The following is a 25,078-nucleotide window of genomic DNA, read 5'->3' as shown; positions in this document are numbered from 1 at the left end:
ATAGGAGGTCTGGGAGTATAGCCTGGAGGTAGAAGAGTTCCATCTCCAGTACCACCAAAAAAAAAAAAAAAAAAAACAAAACCAAGTCATGTTATCCTTAGAAGTTTATCTGAAAAATAATGTATTCACAACCCAATGCTTATATCTGTAGAAGATTAAGTTTTAGGTAAATCTGAATCCTTAACCTGGACACTGAAATGATGAGATCTGGACCCAATATAGACAATGGGGAATAAAAAGAAGGGGAGACAAAAACATATGTGTGGCTCCACCAAATGCTATTGTTTCCACTAATTTGTAAATAAAACTACCCTTGATCCAAGCTGGAAAAACAAACCACGTTAGACACATCATTTGCTCTTACAATGGGCTTCCCATGGAGCCAATCCAAAGAGGGTTCACCAAAATGGTACCTAGAATGACCCCTGGATGACTATCTGAAATATCATCTCTTTGGTCAAAATGGTGAAGCATGTCTTTCCAAGATGCCAAGAACAAGACAAGAAATGCTGTATATGCCCCACTAGATACAGCCTCAGGTAGGACTACAGGTGAGATCTCTGCGGACCAAAATGAAAAACTGTCAAGCATACATTTTTACCACACTGAAAGAAAATGGAGCAAGCGGGTTTTTTTATTTGTATAAAATATATTGTTCTTCCAGGCTGCAGTGAAATAGTTTCTATTTAATTGCACAGAAATCCTAAGAAGGTTACAGCAGTGAAACATTAAAATTCTAAGGGCAACTAATAACATTAAAACTTTATAGCCCCAGATAGAATAATTTAGACAAAAACAACATGAACATATGTTTTGTGTAATAATAACAAACATTTATAGCTGTCAAGAGAGAAAAACACAGGTTTATGCACACCTTAATGGTGTGCATGGGTGAGCATGAGTATATTTAAAACATAATATATTACAAAAATGACAGCAGGCATGGCTCTTCTGGGTACTATGTTAAATCAATGAATAAATTACCAAAAGTGAGCTGTGGCTGTTTGGATGTGTAATTGAGCTTAACGTATGTAGTGTTATTTCAAAAGAAACTGTTCAAGGAGTTTCGAGCCCAATCCACTCTGCATCTATCCTAGGCAGTTTACAAATAGCAATAAATGAAACTGTTTCACAGTAGGAAGGAAGTTTAGTTATACACATTACTTAAATTGAGGAAAACTTAATTTTAATACGCTTTGCAGGAATTGAAAACAAACTTATAATAATTTGCTCATGTTCACCAAACTGGAAATTGAGATGTTAATATTTGAATTTAAATTTATTTTAATTATTCACTGTATGACTCACAAAAATAGCTAGAAATTATCTGTTTAACTTAAAATAAATACATACACAAACTCTTCATAAATATGTTTATTATTCTACTTGTTTTAATTACACAATTTCTATACCCCACTTTTTCAAAAAAATTATTGAGACTACAGAAAGTGAAATAAATTTTAAGCTTGTTTGTGCTAACAAGTTAATGGCAATTGGTAATAACTGCGCTGTAGACAAAGCCATTAATGTGATTTTTAGGATAAAAATAACTTCTTATAATTTCTTTCTAATTATAAGGTTGTTTGTCTTAGTACTCTACCACAGTTTTATGAAAGAAAGAGGTACATTTTTGTATATTTCTCTGCCTATTTTTTCTAGCCTGACTTGTCTCGTATTTTTTTACTTTTTATAGAATTCTGTGGCCCTTTTATATGGGAAATCTTAAATAAAATTTTATCAGAATTAAATCCTAAATCTTCTGAATTATAGATCTTGCCAAGTAGCCAAAGTTCCACTCAAAGAATATAATTTCTTTTAGGAGACTGTACCTTTAAACAAGTTAAAATGTTATGATGGGCTTAGGTAACAGCTATGCTGACTCCTTATTTTTCATTTCTTTTCTGTTAATAGGGTCATTATATCATGGCAGATGCAGGATGCAGGAATGTCATATGTTATATAAAAAGGAGACTATTTTTTTGAACAGCATATTTTTATCTGTTCTATTAGTCCTGTGCTTTGTCATCATTTATGATCATCTAATACAACAAGTATCTCCCAATGCTGTCTGCAATTGTGTAGGGCCCCGGACTCATAAATTCAAAGATTTGCTTTTCATTTTAAGCTAGATGAATAGCTTCTTACTAACACTGAAAATAACAAAAATAACTTTGTACTTACCAAGACCTTATTCAAAGTAACAATACAATTAAATAGGAGGTCATTCCTCAGCATCTTTAGCAAGCTTTTGACTCATGTTGTCACTGTTAATTCACTTTTCCACTCTGCTCTCTTCTCCCCAAATTTTGCACAAACCAACCAATTTACTGACTCTGCCAAACACGAATCCCCGAAGGTTTCCATGCTTTTATGAGCAGATGATGATTAACACAGTCAGAGCAGTCAGACACAGACAGTGGAGCCCACTTACTGCTCAGTGTTTCTTAGATCAAGATATGGAAATCAGTAGGGCAAGGAAACTGCTTTTCAGCCTGGGAGCTTGAAAGCCTAGCCGTATATGCTGAAATAGGTAAAGCTCCTTAGAAGAAAGCTTTTTTCTTTTGCCCTCTTCAGTCTACTTCATCAGCAACACAGGTCATTGTTCTATGTTTTAGGAACTGACCCCACAGAAGCACCAGTGGTTGTTAAGCAGCAAGCCTCACAGACTACAGAAGGAATTTACTGAAGTTTCTTTGGACAAAGCCCTAACAGCTACAGACTTTTCCTGACTACACATTTTAGGTGACTAATTTTCCTTTCCTGGTTTAAACTGAGTTATATAAATAATGGTCAAGGAGAAAGGAATTGTGAGGAGTGGAAAAAGATAGGCGGCTAAATCAATGTTAAATCGACTAACCAATTGTCTTGTTTCAGATGATATCCTGTAAGACTAAACAAGAGTAAATAATAAACTCAGTCATCAAAGCAGTCTTAACATCAAAGACTCTTGACAAAAGTATCATGATATTATCTTAACACCTCATCATCTTAGGATATAATGCTGGAGCTTAAAAATATATGAAGGTGTCACACACTGATTCTGCGGACCAGTATTTTTGCACCAAAGAGGGAACTTGGCAATCACAGAACAGTGTGTAAAAGGCAAAACCTGTGCTAGGAATGCTATTTTTGGCTCCTTAATGACTCTTAGTATCACTATAGCACTGATACCACTCAAGGTCCTATCATAAAATCTTTGATCTAAATATTGGTGCCTGAAAGTGGGCTGAGTGTTGTGTGCATGTATGCCTCTACCATCTTGTATCCCATTAAGATGTATGACTACAATGCACCAATTAAAAAATAAAAGAGTGGTTATCTCCAGGTCCTACTTTCTGTTTTCCTTTTAACATGCTTTTCCTCTGCTTTCTGTTATGGACTCTGTTTTTGCTTCAGACTATACGGTTTTCATCCACCTTTCCCTGGATGCTGGGATTCTCCTTCGGTCCATGACTCACTCCAAGTTCCTCATCTTAACCCAGACCATGGCCCCAGCTTGTCACTCAGCATTGTATGAGAACAGGGAGTCAGACACCAACCTTAATAATAAGTATAGGAGTTAAGGAATGTACAGAATATCATTGGCCATCTTAGCAACAATGTATGGATTAGTCAACCAATTCTGATATTTTCATATATATCATCTAATCTCTTTAACAATTTTGTGAAGGATGGAGATAGCATTATCATTTCTTATTTGGGATGATTAGACAAGTACAGAGATCAGATTCTCTGACTTAATTCCTCAGGGCAGCCCGTTCCATTTGCCTTATGGCTTACAGATATATGGACTTGTATTAAACTCTCAATTCCCTAGTTCTGGGATTATGACTATTTGTCTCTATAATTATTTGTAGTCTCAAAGTCAGTTTCTCCCCAATGAGAATAACTAATAACATTAGTCTTAGAAAAATAATGTATTAATATTTTTCCCTACAAAGCATGTCAATGACAACATTATTACAGCTATACCATATATATAATTCTATTGCAATGTTTATGAAATATTAGCTTACCAAATCAACATACCTTTCCCCTATCATACGAATTAAAGGAAATCAAACTACCAAACTAATGCATATGTATCTATGCTCGTAGCTGCACAATTCACCATTGCCAAAGTATAAAACCAGCCAAGATGTCCATCAACAGATGAATGGATTACAAAACTGTGGGATATGTACACAATGGAATTTTACTCAGCCATAAAGAAAAACACAGTTACATCATTTACAGGAAAATGGATGGAACTGGCGGACATTATGCTAAGTGAGATTACTCAGTCACAAAAAATAAGAAATTGAATGCTCTCCCTAATATGTGAACACTAGGGAGAAATAAGTCATAGGAGGAACTCTAGATGAAGAAGGAGATTCTATAGATGAGCAAATAAGGTGACTTGAGGAGATGAGAAGGGGAAAGAGAAAAAAATCCTCTAATGTACAAGATGTACTTTAACAAACATATCAAAGTCAATCACTAAGCCAAGTATGAGAAGGACTGAGAGGGAGGGAATGGGGAGGGAATTGGGTAAAGGCTAACTGGGTGATGTGTGCATGTATGTCTCTACCATCTTGTATCCAATTAAAATGTATGGCTCCAATGCACCAATAAAAAACTTAAAAACTGAGAACCAAAATATTAATGACATTTAGTAAAAATATGAAATACTAGATAACTTAAATAAAATATCAAAACTAAACAGTTGTACAATACTTTCCTTCACAAACTTTTGACACTTTTATTAAATTTAATGCAACTCCAAACACATGTATAAAGGAGTGATAATCTTACAGAGATTATAGGAAACAAACAAATAAATAAAAGATATACTTTATAGAATTCACATATTTTATTATCCTCCCTGGAAACTCAATAACAATTCTGTAAGTAAAAATTGTTTAAAATTATTGCCAGGCGTGGTGGCACACGCTTGTAATCCCAGCATTCAGGAGGCTGAGACCAGAGGATTGTGGTTCACGGACAGCCTCAGCTATTTAGTGAGGCCCTCTGCAACTTAGTGAGACCCTGTTTCAAAATAAAGAATAAAAAATAGGGCAGAGGGTGTGGCTCGGGGGTCAACTTCCCCTGAGTTCCATCCCCAGACCCGCAAAAAAAAAATTATTGTAGTAATATGACTGCCCCTACTTATCATTAACTTATAACTAGCATGCCCAGCATGTCAGTGAACTAATTCATAAATAACTCCATTTAAAATGTCTTTAAAAGTCAGATTTCCAAGTATGGATATAATAGGTTGCTTTCTTTCTCTTCTTAAACCATAAAATTTTAAATTACAGATTTTTTTTTCACTAAAATACCTCAGCATAGTTTTAGATAATGAGACTGTATTCCATCATATCAGCTAAATTTAACCAGAAGGAATCGATCACCTTACAAAACTGACACAAATATTTAAAAGACTAAAAAATTAAACAACTTGAAGGACAGACACAGACTGCAGGATTTTGATTTCTTCTATAATTTTTTTGTTCATTAACAGGCATTTTTTAGAATGGTCTCTGAGGGATTTTTTTAACTTTTATTAGTGCATTGCAATATATACCATAGTGAGATTCAAAGTGATGCAAATACCCACGCACACAACACTTGATGTATTCCTGTCCCCAGTCCACCTCACTCCATCCCCCACATGCATGTTAGTGAGACTGGTAGCAATACCTTCATATACTTACTGTCACAGCATTATTTAAAATGTTTCCTTCTTCAAACCTCCTTTTCCCCCTCCCCACTACATTACCCCCATCCCATTATGCTATTCTTCTGGTGTCTCTCCTTATTTAACTGAAGTCCCTTATATTTCCTTTTTTTCTTCATAGTTTCACATAAGAGAAAAAATACATCTTTTGGCTTTCTGGAAATGGTTGATCTCACTTAGTATAATTTGTCTAGATACATATATCTTCCTGAAAATGACATAATTTTGTTCTTTTGGGCTGAGTAAAATTCCAGTGTGTGTGTGTGTGTGTGTGTGTGTGTGTGTGTGTGTGTGGTCACATTTTTGTTATCCATTCGTCTCTTGATGGACACCTAGGTTGGTTCCATAATTTGGCTACTGTGAATGGTGCAACTATAAACATGGATAGGCATGTATCACTATTGTGATGTTAATTATTTTGGAAAGATACTGAGAAGTGGTAAAGCCGCATCATGTAGTGGTTTCATTTCTAGCCTTTGAGGAACTTCCATACTGAGCTCCATAGCAACTGTACTAATCCACAGTAGATAAAATGTGCTATTTCCTCACATCCTCACCAGCATTTATTATTGTGTGTATTCTTGACGATTGCCTGGTTAGATGGAATTCTGAGGGATATATTATGCTGAGCATTGTAGTGCACAGAACAGTGAGCTCCCCACCCTCAGATGACATGCAGTTTGAGGAATATCTTTAATATAAAATGCAAAAATGTGAAACAAGGAGACACTTGGCAGATGGGAAGACCAGAAGTAGCCTCATGTGGCTATTGCAAAGAAAAACAAGGAACGCTTTAAAGAGACAAGACTACAAAGGAACAAGATTTATTATGGGTAGGCAATGGAAAGCCACTGAAGGATTCTGAGTAGGAGAGTTCCAGTGCAAATGGGAAAGACCATCACGAAGGTTACATTTGGAGGCTAGTTTTGTGTCCTGTGGAACCTTTGGGTGAGAGGAGGCCCAGAGGACAATGAGCAGGGGCACCAGCTCTCATGTTCTGAGTCACTTGAGAAATCTACTTTTGGTTTGTTTTATGTGTGGAAGTGATAAACGGGATTTAGTTTGATAAAAAGATTGGCTAACATATGTAAATTAAAAATACCAATCAAGATCAAACACTGTATTTATAGATTAGCAAGCTAAGGCTTGAGACCATTTGTTTTGAGAACCAAGAAGCTATGAGTTAACTTTAATTAGAATAATTCCGAAGCTGGGCATGGTGGCGCACGCTTGTGATCCCTGCACTTGGGAGGCTGAGACAGGAGGACCTCACAGGTTTGAAGCCAGCCTCAGCTACTGAGTGAGGCTCTCAACAACTTGGTGAGACCCTGCCTCCAAATAAAATATAAAAATAGGTATGGGAGTGTAGCCCAGAGGTAGAAAAAACCCTGGGTTCCACCCCCAGTACCACACACAAAATAAAGAATAATTTCAGTAAAGAAAATTTTGGACAAAGGTTCCATGTAGCAATAAGTTGAGAAGTATAAACAAAGTCATGGTTTAGGAGTGATAAAAGAAAGTAAAAGAATTTATTTTGAGATACAAAGAGAAATACTCAAATTGTATAATACTCAGCAATCTATGCTATTTCATTAAGACAATGTGCTATTTATTGTGTTCCAAATAACAAAAAATTCAACTAATAGAAGGTTAAAAGAAGAAAATTATAAAAATGCAGAGGGCAGGACACCCCACAGTTGGTTAATTCAGCTGTTAAATAATACAAAAACCTACCATTTCCCTCTGCCATCCTTGGCATTAAAGCTTAGGTTCTCAACTTAGCTCCATTTATTGTGACAAAATGGCTAAAGTAACTCAGATTTTTGTCCTTGTGATAGTAACCAGCACTTGAAAAGGAATCTTTACTTCTTCTCTGTCTCTTTCCATGAGAAAAAAAAATCCTTCCCAATGTCCCACAGAAATTTCTCTTCATATCTCACTGGCCAGAAGTACATCAATTGGCTGTGCCTAAACCAATGGATTAACCATAATGCACATCCCAGACGAGAAATAGGGTCCACCTCACCTGAACACCGCAACATGAAAGACGGTGACTATGTTGACAAAAAAAAAAGTGGTTTCCTTAGAAGAAAAGTAAAGAAGAAAATGATTATTGGTTAGGCAGTCTGTAATTCCTGCTGTTTCAAGCTTAATAAACATGATTTGATGCTGCTCTTGATGATTATTTATCATTAGTGCAACATTGCAAACCCATTTCCCTTTCATGAGAAGAAGTGTGCCTATACTTCCTAATATCCAATTTTACCATTTATGGAAAGAAAGAACTATTGATTTCCTTGGAAAAGTATACAAAACAAGAGCTTCTATTTCAAGGCATTCATTGACAGAAGGCTGTTGTGAGAGAATGTCTGCTTAAAATGCAGAATTTCAAAAGAGATTCTATCTTCAAACTCTTACCTGATTTCCCTTTTGTGTATTAGCCAATGGAGAATAGTTGTTAAGCTTTTTGTGCACAACTGAGACTAAAAGAAGCTGCAGATAACGAAAGAAGATGCTATTTGTAAAAGTTCTGAAGCAGAAATACAGCTGAAAACCACTACACAATTGGGTAAAATAAAAAAAAATAATTACAAAGGAAGAAAAACATTCAGATTTATCTTTATTCTGTGACATTTTTGTTCGCATCACCGTTCTGTTTATCCTACATCATACAGTTACTAATTCTTAGCCTTCAACCAATTTATTGATTACTGATTAACAGTAATAGCTTAAAAGTTCTCATTTATTAGGAAAAAATTAATTCATTTCATTCTAAAATGCGACGAGAACTAATAGCAGCATTATTCAAAGATAATTTTGGAAAAAAAACTTTTTGGTTTTGGATTAGTCATACTAGTTTCAGTTACTTGATAGAAATAAAACATTGTGACAACAGCTCATTAATGAGAATGAGGATTGGGACTTAGGAAGCTGCCTTCTTAAACATATATAGTTCTTAGAATAGTTTGTTCAAATAAGGAAGAATGTGTGACCAAAAAGGAAGATTGGTGTAAAAATACTTGCTCAGTGTGCAACCCACCAGGTTCAGGGACTTGCAAAATCTTGAGTAATGGGGGAAATCTGAACCTGTAACCCAGCTGGCATTAACCTACAGCAGTTCTTAACAGTGATGCTACTAGGCCTTCTTAGCATCAGAATCACGAGTGTACATCATGCTGTTACTAGTTTATTTTCAACAACAAAAAAAATTAAAGCTTTAGGGATAAGGGACTAGAAAGGAGCTAAGACACAGAAGAGTTTTAAAAATTCTTCATAATTCAAAATGTATAGCCCTCAAGTTATTGATGAACTTAAGAAGGTTCATATAAATACTTTAAGTTTAAATATGTTGGTGAAACTTCACCAATTCTGTTCTGGTCTCACAACTAGATAAAAAAAATTCCCCTAAAAATTAGTGGGTTTACTGATTTTAGCCAGATGAAACTATCCAGTGAAATTCAATATTCCTTCTACTGCAACCATCTATATAAAATGATAGTTTGTGTATAGACAAGAAGTATCAGATGAAAGACAGCAGGGAAGTAAATTCAACCAAGCTGGTTTGAAAATAAAGCATGAGTGTTTGTGTTTGTATATGCTTTATAGAGACAATGTTCCAGAGATGTGATCCAGGTCATTTTACAAACAGAGCTCCACAGCATTTTATTTCCCATAAAGGTCTAAACGAGTATAAACTATGTTATGTTAGCTAAATCTCATCCATCATTTACTAGAAAGATGTGTATGTACACAGATTACAGTGGACCAAATATAATATGTCAGAGATTAGACTTTGTTAGACATTTAAATAGTGGTATGTTCTAGTTCTGCCCTTTGAATTTATGTCAATTTAGAGACCTTTACCTTCTCAGTTCTATCTCACCTAATCTTGTTAGAGAGCTTTAAAGCAAAGACTGCAAATTTCATCAAGCTGTGTGCTGGTCAGCTACTAAGTCATATTAGATGCTTTTAGTTTTTTAAAGAAGCCACTCTGAAGTATAGCCTTTCAGCAAGCCTGTTCAAAGAAAGACTTTTTAAAAAGCTAACAACCTATTAAAATAATTAACCAACTAGGCTTACCTTAAGGAAGTTCAATAATAATAATTAAGTATCATTTTATCTCTTTTACAGTATAAATTACTAGTTATTTGTGGAAAATGGGTTAAATGGCTCTTTTAAAGATCATTTTATTTACAATTAAAAAAGACATGAGGCAAAGAAAATTAGAAGTATAGAAAGAAAGCAGATAGTAAAATGGGTTTCTCCCACTATGTGTGAAGCTAAGATAAAGTGCCACAAAAGAAAAAAAGATAAAATGGTTTTATCTTTAGCTTCAAAAAGAATAATATATATTGACCAAATAAAAATAAATAAAATGGTCGGGCGTGGTGGCACACCCTTGTAATCCCCACACTTGGAAGGCAGAGACAGGAGGATCGTGCAGGCCAGCCTCGAAGCCAGCCTCGCTGGCTTAAGAGACCCTGTTTCCAAATAAAAAAAAAATATAAAAATAGGTCTGGGAGTGTAGCCTGGAGGTAGAAGGGTTTCCAGGAACCCCAGTACCACCAAATAAATAAATAAATAAATAAATAAATGCATTTTTAGCTAAAATAAAGTGAATAGTGAGTGAAACAAAGAAGTTTAGAATGCAACTGCTGCCCCCAAGGAGTTTGTAATCATGGTGAGGTATAATCAACCTAGACATTGACTACAAAAGATATAAAGGTACCAGGCGTGGTGGCGCACGCTTGTAATCCCCACACTTGGGAGGCGGAGACAGGAGGATCTCGCTGGCTTAAGAGACCCTGTTTCCACATAAAAAAATTAAAAAATAGGTCTGGGAGTATAGCCCGGAGGTAGAAGGGTTTCCAGGAACCCCAGTACCACCAAAATAAAAAAAAAGATATAGATGGAATTTTGAGACAAAAATGCAAGTAATGTCATAAAACTATACATAATTAATCACCAAATGCATGGTTCAAAATAGTGAACATAACACAGTTTGGAAGAGGTAGATGTTTTGGGAAACTTCTTTTGAGAGGGGGATTAGAATCCTCTTCTACTCCATAGTCCTTCCTCTACCCTCAAACCTTTCTCTATTCAATTAATATCACCACTGATTAGTCACAATGAGCTTCACTTCATTCCAAATCCTTCCCATCTTTATTGTACTTATCATTAGTATTTCTTCTTTCTCTATCTCAGAAGATATAAATTCCCTTGTTAAAAAAAAAACAAAACTCGCCGGGCGTGGTGGCGCACGCTTGTAATCCCCGCGCTTGGGAGGCGGAGACAGGAGGATCGCGCAGGTTCGAAGCCAGCCGTGCTGGTGTAAGAGACCCTGTTTAAAAAATATAAAATAGGTCTGGGAGTGTAGCCCGGAGGAAGGAGGGCTTCCAGGAACCCCAGTACCACCAAAAAAAAAAAAAAAAAAAACTCACAGCCCCACTTGATTTCTGCCTCATCTGAATCATTGCATAGTGGTTCCCCTTACCCTTAGTGAATATGTTCCACGCCCTCCAGTAGATGCCTGAAACCACAGCTCATATCAAACATTATATATTCTGTTGGATGTTTTACATATGCACACATTAAAGTTTGGTAAATCAAGCATATAGATGAACAATAATAATTGTGCCGGGGATATAGATGAAGAATAAAGCATGTGTCAAGCACATGTGAGGCTTTGGGTTCAATCCCCAGCACTGCAAAATAAACATACAAAAACAATAATAAAGTGGGACGATTATAATAATATACCATAAGAAAAGTTGTATTAATATAGTCTTTCTCTCAAACTATTTTTATGTTCTATCTTTTTTCATGTGATGATGTGAGATGATACTTAAAGCACTTAACAGCTTCTCTTTTGCCTGTCTGAATTACCAGTGTCACTATTCTTGTGCTTTGGGGCCCTTATTGAACAAAACAAGTGTTACTTGAGCACAAGCACCATGACATTATGATAGTTCAATAATCAAGATGGCTGCCACATAACTAATGGGCCAGCAGTGTGTACAGCATTGGTGTGCTGGACAAAGGGATGATTCATGTCCTGGTAGAAAAAGCAGAATGGCCAGAGATTTCATCATGCTACTCAGAATGGTCTGCAATTAAAAATTTTTTAATTATTTATTTCTAGAATATTCTACTTTATATTTTCTGGCCACAGTTGACTGCAGGTAAGTGAAACCACATAAAACAGAACTGTAGGTAAAGGGGCACTACGATTCATCTTCTTTCTTGTCCTTCTGGAAACTATCATCTTCAACTGTATCTGTTTTACTGGTCCTATTCTCCAGCCTATAAACATGCTAAGGTTACCCCCATCCCATGAAAAGTTCCTTTGACTACATTGCTACTGTGTTCTTACAATGCTACGACCCCTTGGCTGCCAGCCTTTTGGCCAGCAGGAGGTAGGAGTTTCACTGTTGGGCATACAGATTTTCACTTAATCCTGAGTTTTAGCATGGCAATCCTTTTCTGTTACCCCGGCTATTCCTCAGAATTTGATTGTACTCTACTTTACTCTCATGTAGTAGAATCTTACTTATCAATATCAACTTTCAAGGGTACAGACTTTATTTCTAGTTTGACTGCCAAACCTATATACCCTTAGCGTTAACCTCTACTCCAAGCTTCAAGCTTGCATTTCCAACTGAGTATTGTACATGACCATACTGATGATTTTTATGGTTCTTTTATCTAAATCATTGTTCTCAAACCTGCTTACACTTTAGTCAGAGGCAACAAAAATATCTATACCAGATCATTCACTAAGATATCAGTGTGTGTGTGTGTGTGTGTGTGTGTGTGTGTGTGTGTGTGTGTTACTGGGGATGAAACCCAGAGGCATTCTACCCCTGGGCTACACCCTCCAGCCCTAATTTTTATTCTTTATTTTGAAACAGGGTCTCATTAAGTTACAGAGGACCTCACTAAGTAGCTGAGGCTGGCTACAAACCCGTGATTCTCCTGTCTCAGCCTGCCAAGTATTGGAATTACAAGCATGCACCACCATGCCTGGCTTCACTAAGATATTCTTATTAATTGGGCATCAAGGTCACTATATTAAACAGACTTAATTGTCTTCCTCTACAAAACTGTTCCTTACTAAAATGTTTCCAAACTCAGTAACACTAGTCTAATGTTTCCAAACTTGGTAATACTCTTCTAAATGTTCATGTTCAATTCTTTCCTCATTTTTAACTCTTCCCTCATCCCTTTATCCCCTAGATACCAAATCCCATTATGTCTCCTTCCATAATACTGCTCTTATTTTTCTTTATATGTCACAGTCACTGCAGTAAATCAGTTGCCTTTAGTTATTGTATGTTTCCTAATTCATCGCCATGACTTTCACTCCTTCCTTTTCCATCCTGCCTTTGCCATCTGTTCTCTATGACCAAATTCAATCATTAAAACACTCGTGGTACACTAGTAAATCACAACTCTTAGGCCTGATATCCCAAGCTCCCAGCATACAGCTCAAAGCTTTTTGTGGTTTATCCTCCATTAGGCCCTCACCTCTTCCCATCAATACGTGGACATGCTCTGCTTTTGACCATGCTATTTCCTGGATATATCTTCCTACTACTCCAATATCTTCCTACTACTAATTTAACTAAATATTAGAAACCTCTATAAAATCCATTATCTCTTATGGGGACAGAAAAAGGGACTCATCAGAGCTAAGAAAATCAAAATAATGTTTCCTTCCCTTCCCAAATGTCCCTGCCTTTTGTAACTCTTTATTTTATTTTATTTTATTTTATTTATTTATTTACTTATTTATTTACTTATTTATTTATTTATTTATTTATTTATTTATTTAGTGGTACTGGGGATGGAACCCAGGGGCATTCTACCTCCAAGATACACCCTCAGCCCTCTTTTTTATTATTTATTTTGAAACAGGGTCTCAATGAGCTGCAGAGGGCCTCACTAAGTAATAGCTGAGACTGTTTGAGAACTGCAATCCTCCTGTCTCAGCCTCTCAAATGCTGGAATTACAAGCAGGCGCCACCACACCTGGCTTGTTATAATATTTATCACACAGTCTGCCTTAATTTCAAGTTATGTACAAGAACTACTGCTAAGCTACTGTGCAAGGAGTGGGACTTTAACCTGAGCAATGTTATCACAGTGTAGTTATACATTCAGTATTTATTAATTTTAAAGACAAATGAGAACAGTATAGAAAGAATGAGAAAAGCCATGAGCAAAAACAAAGAGAAAAGGAAGATGGTAGATAAATTAGAATACGTATAAAACAAAATGCTGCCAAGCTATCTCGCTTTTATCCTATCATGGATAGTTTCTAAGAAAATTGTCTCAATAAGTATGATTATGTTGGAACCTGAGGCTTTTCATTAGTAAACTGATGAACTTTAAGAAGTAGGACTGCTAGCATTGTTGAGAAGGATGAATGAGACAATCCAAACAAAATCCTTAGCACACACCTGGACCATAGTATGTCTGCTATACAGTCCAACTCCATTAATAAAATGTTGTAGAAACACACACACACACACACACACACACACACACACACAGTTATACTACAATAATATTTAAGATATCAAAATAAAGTAAGTCTTTGATTTCCAGAGTTTGAAAAAGGAATGAGAGTGGAAGAGGGAAGGGCAGAGGAATGGGGGGAGTTAAGGAGTAAAAACACTAATGTTCATGAAACTAACTCACTTGGGCAGCCTTTGGAGTTAATCTCTAAATGACAGCTGAGACAATGTTTTTTTTATATATATAATTTATGGATATACTTCTGTCTTTTATCTTCCTCCAGTTCCCTCTCCATCTCCTTTCTCTTCTTTCTCTTTGTCTTAAGTCTCTTTCTTGGGCCTCCTCCTTTCCCTCCCCCCTCCTCACTCAGGAAGGCCCGTGGCCTCGCTCAGTCCTACAGGGGCAACACTGAACAAGTATGGGCTTCTGCAGGCCAACTCAATTTAAAGATGAGAAATCACTGCCCCAACCCAATGCGAAAGTAGCCTGGACACTGTAATGAGATGGGGCCCTGAGCTCTGCCCCAGTAGGACCTCCAATCTATGTCTTCAATGTTTCCTGAGAAACATTATCTTTCATTTAGGTATGCTGGGAAGTAAGACAGAATGTTCTGGTCCTGGTAGAAAGAAATCACTTCCAGGACTTTGAAAAATGCTCTGTCTCTAATAGTACTATATCTGCTTAAATGGCCGTCTTCCAATCAAATGCCAAAGAGAAAGGAAAAGCACACTACGGACATCTCAGTGATTCTTGACTTCACTGGGTAAAAGAAATATTCTGGGTATAATAATGGTTAAATGAGTATTTGGGGTACTCAGGGTGTTGAGTACAGATGTGTGTACATTTGAAAGTTGTCATTTTATTAGAAGTCTTAGGTGACTCAATAAACACAAGAGACAGAGCAGAGTTTTAGCAGGCTAGGATCTCCCCGGCTCAGCCTGCTCCCCTGCCAGAAACAACACATTCCAGGAAAAGTGTAAATCACACACCAGGTTAATTGTTTTGCACTTTTAAAGAATTTACTTGTTAGTTTTAAAGCATTTTAGAAGCAGTTCTGTATTTTGCCTTTTTTGTGTTGAAATACTTAGAAGTTTTTAAAATGTCGACCTCTTCTAAATATCAAAAAGTGTTTATTATATACTGTGTGTATTCATTATATATTCTAATGTGTTTATTATATATTAACCTTTAAAACTGAAGTACTATAATATAAAAATGTAAGTTCTGCTAATAAAAGATGGCTGTTATTCATAGAAGCTAAGCTTGTACCTAATACCATATATTTTTGTAACTCCAGGTATTGTATAACTGGAGATTATGCACACTTAGACAATATAATAATGTGACCTCAATGACATTTCCTTGTGTTGATCAGAGATACCAAAGAATTCACTCCTAGATTCTTACTAAGCCAATGTTTCCATTATCAAGGTCACTAGCAATGGAAGTAGTGTGAAAAAGCAAGATAAGCGATAGTCTTATACACCATATAGACCACCAGCTGTCCTTTGACCTACTACATATTTTTATTTTTATTTTTATGGGTGTATCCACCCATACATCTGATAATATGTAAATTTAAGTTCCTCAAGGAGATTATTGGAACAATTTCTATTCAATTCTACGACAAATTTAGTAGGCACATTGATCTTCAAAAAAGTAACTCATTTTTGTTTCTTTTAAAAAACACTTTTGAAGAAAAGCTGCCTTTCTGATAACCACACATACACAAAAAGCACTATTGAAAAATCCACAGTAGAAGAAAGAGCTCTCTTTCCCTAGGTACTGCAAATCAGGACTATGATTATATAGTTCAGCGGGAAAGAAACTATATCAGATACTGGCTTTTAGGATGAATTCTGCATGGAAAAGGTGGAATTGGTAATGCATTTACTACTCATTTGCTTGCCTCAAGAATCCCATTCTATTTCAATCTGCCAACCTCCTAATTAAGATGATCCGAATCTTAGGTGATCTATTATTCTAGATGTAAGATAGCCCAAACTACGTTAGACAAGATGTTACACTGTGTGCTTACACTGAAATGATAAGACCACTGAGGTAAAAAAGCATGTCTTCTCTCTTGTCTGGCTCAGCACTGGGCAGGGTCTCTGTCAGCACTCAATAAATAACATCCAGGCTCTGCCTTTGTCTTTCTATTACCTCAGGTACAACTGAATTTTACCATATCATTTCTGGCTCTTTTTTATACACATACCTATGTACCTGTATTTTTCTTTGCATGTGGAAGGAAGAAAAGTGTCTTGAGTAAATATGTATATATGTGTGTGTATATCTATCTATCTATATATATTTATATATATAGAGAGAGATACATATATAGAGATATGTAGATATATATGCATATATAAGTATATGCACACGTGTGCATGCATCAGTTTGTGTGTATGTAACTAACAACATATGAATGTAATTCTCACTAATTTCCTTAATACTGTTTCTGAAGAACTTATATTAAAGAACATGCTAACTATATAAGCTTCTGAGCCAGAAAAGAAAAGAATGCAAAGACAATGCTTTTATTTTTTTTTTAATCTGCATACAGGGTCTCACTAAGTTGCGGAATGTCTTCACTAAATAGCTGAGGCTAGACATGAACCTGCGATCCTCCTGTCTCATCCTCCCAAGTACTGGAATTTACAAGCATGCACCACCATGATTTCCAGTTGTACTATTACCAAGAGACAACACATGATCCACAGATGACATCTTGTAAAGGTCCTACCCAAATCAGCTCCTTTAGACTACTTCATTTAAAGGAAGATACTCATAATTTCATTAGCATAAGCACTTGGTAAGACTTGGGCATCTGGTTAACAAAGATACAATACTGGACTTGCCTTCTCTTGACATCTGAAGAAAGGTCAGGTTGTCAGCTATATACCCAAGTCAGAGGCCACACAGATACCCACTCTATCTAAAACTGTTGTTTGTAGGTCTGAGCAAACATATTTAAGAAATGTCTCTAAAATACTCTCCTTCTACTGTTGAATAGATATCCCTGATGACCTTCAGAGTCTGATATCCATTTCCAAAGCATGATGGCTTCAGTCTAAGAACCTCAAAGAGAACAGATAAAATAAGCACAATCCTGGAGTTCAAAGCAGCTAGACCTTTGTATCCTTTCACCAAGGAAATGAAGATGCTGGTTGGGACCCAGGTGAGATCACCCTTGTAGTAGCTATACAATTTTCTGAATTTATAATAAAATCTTCAAATATTCCTTGTTTTGGAAACATATCTATCTCCTTAAGAAAGACAAAAGAACTATTGTTTCATTCTTTTCCCGATGCAAAATTTGGTAAGTTATGTGGGGATCCTGACCTGGATTCTGAGACGTCTGTAATGATGCATACTTCAAAGGAAAATAGTAAAAAACAAAAAATAAAGATAAAAAGAGAGGATAAGAACATTTTAAAGGAAGCAATGTAACAACTTTTTAAATGCTTTCTTATTTTCAGGATAATTTTGTTTCTTGTCTTGAAAGGTCAGAAATTAATGTAGCCTTTGTTAGGCACTGCATACTTAGTGTTTTTTAAATCCCTCCAGATATATACCATTAAAATATTTAACATACTGAAAGCCTAGTTTAAGATGATAAACTTTTGCCAACCTATCTAAAATTAAATACACAATTACAAGCATATTTTGAAATTTTGGATGTGAGTGCCAAAGTTCTATTTCTACAACTGGTAAATTCTGTTCCCTATTTCCATGTATAAAAGATCTCACAGTCCTGGGAAAACATTTTTTTAAAAAAATGAAATACAACAAATAAGGTATGCTGCCGAGTCCTGGGGGAGAAGTTTCCCAGAGTCTTTGAATTTCCTCCTATCCTCCTTCTTTACAAGATTTCTAAGACCAAGTCCTTTTCTGCAGTCTCTCAAACAAGGTAAAAAAGAAAAATACCCCCTAGATATATTCCTTAGATTTTCTATTATGCTTCTCAAGCTCCCAGTAGCTTCTGAAGTAAACCTACGATGAATTCTGGAGCTATTTTTTATTATGTTTTAATTTTATTTCCTCTTTTAGGTCTAAGATGAAATAGATGATCATAACTGCTGTGCTTAGAGATGCATTTCATGGCACAATTTGTACATGACCTGAGCAAGGTCACATCATAGAAAGAGGACTGACATGATGGACAGCTTTTTGTCTTAAAGAACTTAAGTGTGACCTATTTAAGCTTGCACTGTTCGGTGCAATATGGCAAAAAAAATGTATTTTAATTAGTGTGTGTGTGTGTGTGTGTGTGTGTGTGTGTGTGTGTGATCTCGCTCTTACTGTGCCAATTATTGCTCAAATCATTAATCATTAAGAATAATGTTTTGAACCAGGCATGGTGGTACACGCTTGTAATCTCAGTACTTGGGAGCCTGAAACAGAAGGGTCGCAAGTTCGTGGCCAGCCTTAGCTACTTAGTGAGACCCTCCACAACTTAGTGAGACCCTGTTTCAAAATAAGGAATAAAAATAAGGCTGGGGATATAGCTCAGAAGTAGAATGCCCCTGAGTTCAATCCCCAGTACCACACACACACAAAAACAATGTTTTGTCATATCATAAGCCTCTGTGCAAATGGTGGCAAGCCAGTCTAATCATCAATGATAAGATCCTGGTTTTCAGACCTACCACATTTTTTTTATATGTCTAGGTTTGTACACATGCTATTTTCTTTGCCCATTGTTTTTATCTAAACAAAAATCCTTTCTATCCTTCATTTAAACATCAACTCCCCTATGAGTCTTTCCTCAGTGCCCCAGGAAAGATTAGTTATTTCCTTCTCTGTGTACTCACAGCACTTGTACCAATTTCTACTAGTTTTATCAGACCTATTATAATTGTTTGCTCCACCACTAGACTATGTAATCCTGTACATGACATTTACCCTTAGTTAGGATTTACTGTGTGCCAGGCTCTGTCCCGAGTATTTTGGGAACATCAACTCTTTTTCATCTCAATCACAACTTTTCCAGGTGGATATTATCATCACCTCTGTTTTACACGAGAGAAATCTGAGATAGGGAAGTAATCTTCCCACGGATGTCCCATTAGTAAGTGCCAGTACCTGAATTCGGGTGGTCTGACTCCATTGTCTGAGCCTCTCTACCACTCTGTCACCTCAAGGGCTAAGAGATGAAGTTCCTAAATGTTAAACAAAAGGACGATCATATAGTTGGGTGTGCTGGCACATGCTGGTAATCCCAGTACTTGGGACGTTAAGACAGAAGGATCTGCAGATTTGAAACCAGCCTCCAGCCTCACCAACTCAGTGAGCCTCTCAACAACTTAACAAGACCCTATTTCTAAATAAAATATAAAACAGGGAAATAGGGCTGAGGTAGAGCTCAGAGGTAGAATGCCCCTATGCTCACTTCCTGGTAAACACACACACACACACACACACACACACACACACACAGATCATTCTGACTTCTCCATGGTTAAGCTTAAATTGAGAAATATATTTTCTTTGCCTTAAATTGATCTTATATTCACCCTTGAGTATGGATGTGTTTTGTTTTTCTTGTTTTTTGTGGGTTTTTTTTTTTTTTTTTTTTTTTTTGGTGGTACTGGGGTTCCTGGAAGCCCTTGTACCTCGGGCTACACTCCCAGACCTCTTTTATACTTTTTATACTTTTTATTTTTGGAAACAGGGTCTCTTAAGGCAGCACAGCTGGCTTCAAACCTGCATGAGCCTCCTGTCTCCGCCTCCCAAGCGCGGGGATTACAAGGTGCGCCACCAAGCCTGGCCAGCTGTGTTTACTTTTTTCAGAGAAAATTCAGTGTGGACTAGGGAAGAGATGACTAGTAGGGAGGCAGAGGGCATCGAGTTTTGCTGGCTCTGCCATCTCAAAGTCTCAAAACTCCCAGCAACTCCTTCAGGCTCCATCTCTATAGGTAGCAACAACAGCCTATTCTTGCAGTTGCTTTTAGATGTTTATCTGTACATGTAATGTGACATTAAAATGCTGAGGAAGGATAGAAGCACTATTAATAAGGACAACTATGTTTTCCTCCATACACTCATTTGACTCCAGAAATTTTCACTTTTGGAATGATTCAAATAGAGAATGTTTTAAGGGAGTGAGGCACCCAGCTCATTAAGACGCCAATGTATTTATTTTTCCTCCTAATATTTAAATTTATATCTAAAGTCCCCTCAGTTTAATATACCTATTTTACTTTTTGAGATCACTTTAGTACTTACATTTTGCATGTATTCTTTATTTTTCTAGTTATAATAATTCTCATTGTAGAGATATGACAAATTTTAAAATACATAACTTCATATTATTATAGTTTTTTCCAATTCTTAAAAAATCTTCTAAAACACTGTGGGTTTTTTATAGTACTGAGGACTAAACCCAGGGGCATGCTACCTCTGAGCTACACCCCCCAGTGCTATTTTCTTTTTTATGAATCAGAATCTTACTAAGTTGCAGAGAGCCTCACTAAGTTTCTGAGACTGGCCACAAACCTATGATCCTCCTATCTCTGCCTCCCAAGTACTGGCATTACGAGTGTGCTATCTCTGCCTCCCAAGTACTGGCGTTACGAGTGTGCACCACCATGCCTACTCTAAAACATTGCTTTTAATGTGACTGTGTGAGCCTTCCATAAAAATGAGATATAATTTAATTAAACAGTACAATCATTAACAACACAAACAATAACAAATGCTGATGAAGATGTGAAGTGGGAACTCTAATACATTGTTGATGGGATTGCAAATTAGTGCAACCACTCTGGAAAACAGTATGGAGGATGCTCAGAAGAATGGGAATGAGCAATATCACTTCTGGGTATCTACCCCCCAAAATGGAAAGCAAACTATCAAACCAATGCATGCATATCTATGTTCATAGCCATGCAATTCACAATTGCCAAACTATGGAACCAGCCAAGATGTCCATCAACAGATGAATGGATTACAATGCAACAGACATTCTTTCTCTCTCAGTCATGCATGCTATGTGTTGTCCTACAGGAGAATTGACTTCCTGGAGCCTGTGACAGTGGTTCTCTGGGAGCCGGGTAGAATGTGGGTTCTTGGGCATCTCACAGGAGGTACTGATATGGTCTGAGGAGGAATGTGAACAGGTAGACCCTCTTTTTTGAGAAATGCTAGCATTGCCTCTTCTGTGATTATAATCTTCTTCTCTGGGTTATCTTTTTCATTCTATCTCAATACCTTCCAACAAAATGAAATATTTTAAAATGTCTATTTCAGCCGGCCGTGGTGGTGCACGCTTGTAATCCCCGCACTTGGGAGGCAGAGACAGAAGGATCGCACAGGTTTGAAGCCAGCTGCGCTGGCTTAAGAGACCCTGTTTCCAAATAAAAAGATCAAATAGGTCTGGGAGTGTAGCCCAGAGGTAGAAGGGTTTCCAGGAACCCCATTACCACCAAAAAAAAAAGTCTGTTTCAAACAGGCCATGTCCAATGAAGTTACTTATTTTAAATATAGTGTTTCTATTAATTTGGGTGATTTCACTATCACAGGAGCTCTTTGACACATCCACCTCCAACGGTCACTAATCCCACTGTGCCCACCCCCTCCCATGCCCCATACTATAGCCAGGAACAGTTTTGTTGTTGTTGTTGTTTTGTTGTTGTTTTGTTTTGTTTTGTTTTGTTTCAGTACTCAAGATGGGAACCCGAGGGCATTGTACCTCCCCAAGCCGCACCCCCAGACCTATTTTTTAGTCTTCTTATTTTTGAAACAGGGTCTCGCTGAGTTGCAAAGGGTCTCACTAAGTAGCTGAGGCTGTCCACGAACTGAGACTCCTGTCTCAGCCTCACGAATGCTGGGCCTACAAGCATGCGCCATCATGCCAGCCTCGGAATAGGTTTTATATGCAGGAACTCCGTTTCATTTCTCTGCTTACTTTAGAACCCTCCTGTTGGCTGAAAACAGGCCATGCAGCCTCCCCTGCACACTCCTCCCTCTCTGACCACAGTGGTCTCTGCTCACCTCAAACAATGTCACTCCCTCAAAGGAGCCTCCCTGATGCTCTAACCTAAATCATGTAACAAAGCCCAATCTCTTCTCCCTTCCCTCTGTTGTCCTTCACGGCACATCCTGTTCCATAAAAGCCTGGATTATGAAAGTGAATCTCTCTCCGCTCCACCACAAGCTCGATGAGACAGGCCCTGCGTCTGTTCATCTCTCGTGTCTGGCACCACACTTGGCCCTGGGAAGTATCAGTGAGAAGCCTTGGTCCAGGTGGTAACAAACATGGGCTCTGGGACTAAGTGCTGCAGATGCAAATCATAGCTCTGCTCTGTAGAAGCTGTGCGCCCTGAAGTGAGTTCTCAACCTTTCTGTACCTCCATTTCCACTGGTGATTATGAGAGAACTACTCTATAAATTTGTTGCAATAATTAAATGAGGCAATATAGAATACAGAAGTGCTATAGAATATCACCTGGCATGTAGGGTGCACCTGATAGAGAAGCTCTCTTTAACAGTAAGCACCTACTATCCATTACTATCCATGCTAATAAACACGTGCAGTTTTTAGTTGTGTCCTTTCTCATCCCCTCATCCCCCACCCAGCCAAAGCTTTAGGCCACTCAACCTCTCCTGCAGCCTGCCCCTTCAGTACCTCCAAGCCGCCCTGCCAAGTCTGCTGAATCCAGCTTTGATCCTTTCAGCACATCACTTCCTAAGTTATGTTCCCATGTGCCCAGCCACCTCTCTTCCTCCCTTTCAAGTATTTCCTGAAATGTGACCTCCTCCGTGGAGCATTCTTTAAGTGGAACTGAGCTCATCATTCCATCCTGTTCTTAACAAATAAGTTAAAGGTTGTTGTTGTTTGAGATTCCAGAGCTGTAAATCGCCTGAGCCTTTCGCCGGCTCCATGGGCCTCGGCACTGCAGAGCTGGTTTTGGTTTCTCCCCTGCCTGCATTTAAGAATTTGAGCTCGAGAAGGCAAAGTGCTTGTTTAACTTGCTCTATGTACATTTGGCACAATGCCAACCCATGTGGGTGCTGAATAAATGTGAGTTGATGATCATTTACTTACTTTATCCATGCCAGGGACAGAAGCCATGAACTCTTAAATCCCCCTTGTTCAATGCTAAGTCTATTATTAGACTAGGTTTCTGCGTTTACTTTCATGAAACAACAGATGCAAAAGTAAGGAGAAACTAGCACGTTAATAAAATTATTTTCTATATTATAAGTCTGAAGATACTTTTAGAAGAGTAGCACTTTGTATTCAAAGGTGTCTCATTTAAAGTTAAATCGCATATGCTTTATGGGTTATTTTCTAAATCTATAAAGGATAATCTAAACATGTCAATACTCATTTTTAAAATACTTGTTGTATTCGGTGCATGCACCATTATGGAGAACTTACACTCGGAGCAAAAAGATTTGTAGCAAAGCATATGACCTTCTTCCCACTACAATGACCATCCCCTAATTAGGCAATGCATCTGATAGTCATTAACAGGAATGAGATAATGAATCACTTTCCCTCTTCTTTGTTAATTTGCTGTAACCAAGCGGCTAATGGATGTCAGAGCTGAGTGATTGCACTGATTATAGTGATTTATAGTTGCAACAAAACAATTTAAAACCATTCTGATTATTCATGTTAAAGATGCTTTATGTTTTGTTTACTAAATGTTTCATGTCCCCTTTCTCCCACCCCTAAAGTACTGTTCCCCTCCTAACCCACCTCTTTTCACAAAAAGACCTTTTCCTAGAAAACTTGAAAGTTGTAGAGGTTTTCTTTTTATTGTTTTAAACCAAGCCATTTCATTTTGTTTATATAGATGGATATAAAGTTTACCCACTAGAAATGAAAAGCCTTCAGGGTGGAAAGAAAACTTCAGTGGTGCCTAGTTCAAAAGAAGACAGAAATAAGAGGAAATAAGGCAAACTTCAAGCCACTTACCTTGGGGCTCCCAGTCCCTTCCTCGTCCTCCGCAGACACATCAGTAGCCAGGATCTCCGCTTTGATGGTATCCAGAGCTCTGAGGATCCAGCTGTGTTGCCGTTTGATTTGCCTCTGCAGCTCTTTCCACTGACTTCCAATCATGTGCAGCGTGTCCTTCAGTCCTTCTCCGAAAGGAGGGAAAGCACAGGTTGTGGGCCTGGCTGCCTCTTGGCCCGTTATCATTTTCTACTTAGTCAATTAGGTGACTATTTCAAACAGTACGCATGTCGTTAAACGACCTTTACGTTGCCTGCCGCCTGAGCATTTGTCACTCAGAACAGAGAATGACAAATTTTGACACAAGACATAAGGACAAACCCAAGGTAATCACAGAGATGTCTGCCTTGGAAATTGACTTAGACTCGGTATATTAACTGAAAAAAATGCATGTGGAACATAAAACACAGTGTATAAGAATTATTAGTAGGGTAGTTTCCCATTTCAAATTAAAGTCTTACACAGCTTTCCCAGGGAGGCCGAGATAGGAGGATCACAGGTTCGAGGCCAACCTGGGCAACTTAGTGAGACGCTGTCTCAAAATTAAAAATAAAAAGGGTTAGGGGTATAACTCAGTGGTAGAGCACACTTGGGTTCTATTCTCAGTACTGCCAAATAAAAAAAGGAAAAGAAAGAAAGGCACTGTAGAGACTTTATAATAACCAGAAAAATACATGAAAACGAGTAATGAGAAACACATCAATGAGAAATACAGTAAGTGGGCCTGAAGTAAGACAGCAGTTTTTAAAACATCTGATAAACTTTGTGCTTTTCCTATTTAGTAAACTCAAAGAGTCACACTCATCCTGTATTATGATTTTCTATCAGGATAAGTATGACCAAATGATGACAAATCTATTTTTATTTAT

The 25,078-nt window shown here is 37.4% G+C and overlaps 1 protein-coding gene across 1 annotated transcript in view; it reads right to left on the bottom strand.

The window, feature by feature from the left end:
* Positions 1-25,078, bottom strand: part of AKAP6 (A-kinase anchoring protein 6) — a gene marked incomplete at its 3' end in the record, with an annotated part of 393,582 nt that overhangs the window by 206,400 nt on the left and 162,104 nt on the right. The window contains exon 6 of the mRNA XM_080707612.1: positions 24,171-24,334. Coding sequence (XP_080563738.1) covers positions 24,171-24,334 — 164 coding nt within the window. The remainder of the gene's footprint in view (positions 1-24,170; positions 24,335-25,078) is intronic.

This window comes from Muscardinus avellanarius (assembly GCF_963383645.1).
Source record: "Muscardinus avellanarius genome assembly, chromosome: 12".
NCBI classification, from domain to species: Eukaryota; Metazoa; Chordata; class Mammalia; order Rodentia; family Gliridae; genus Muscardinus; species Muscardinus avellanarius.
This window is presented reverse-complemented; position numbering and strand designations above follow the sequence as displayed.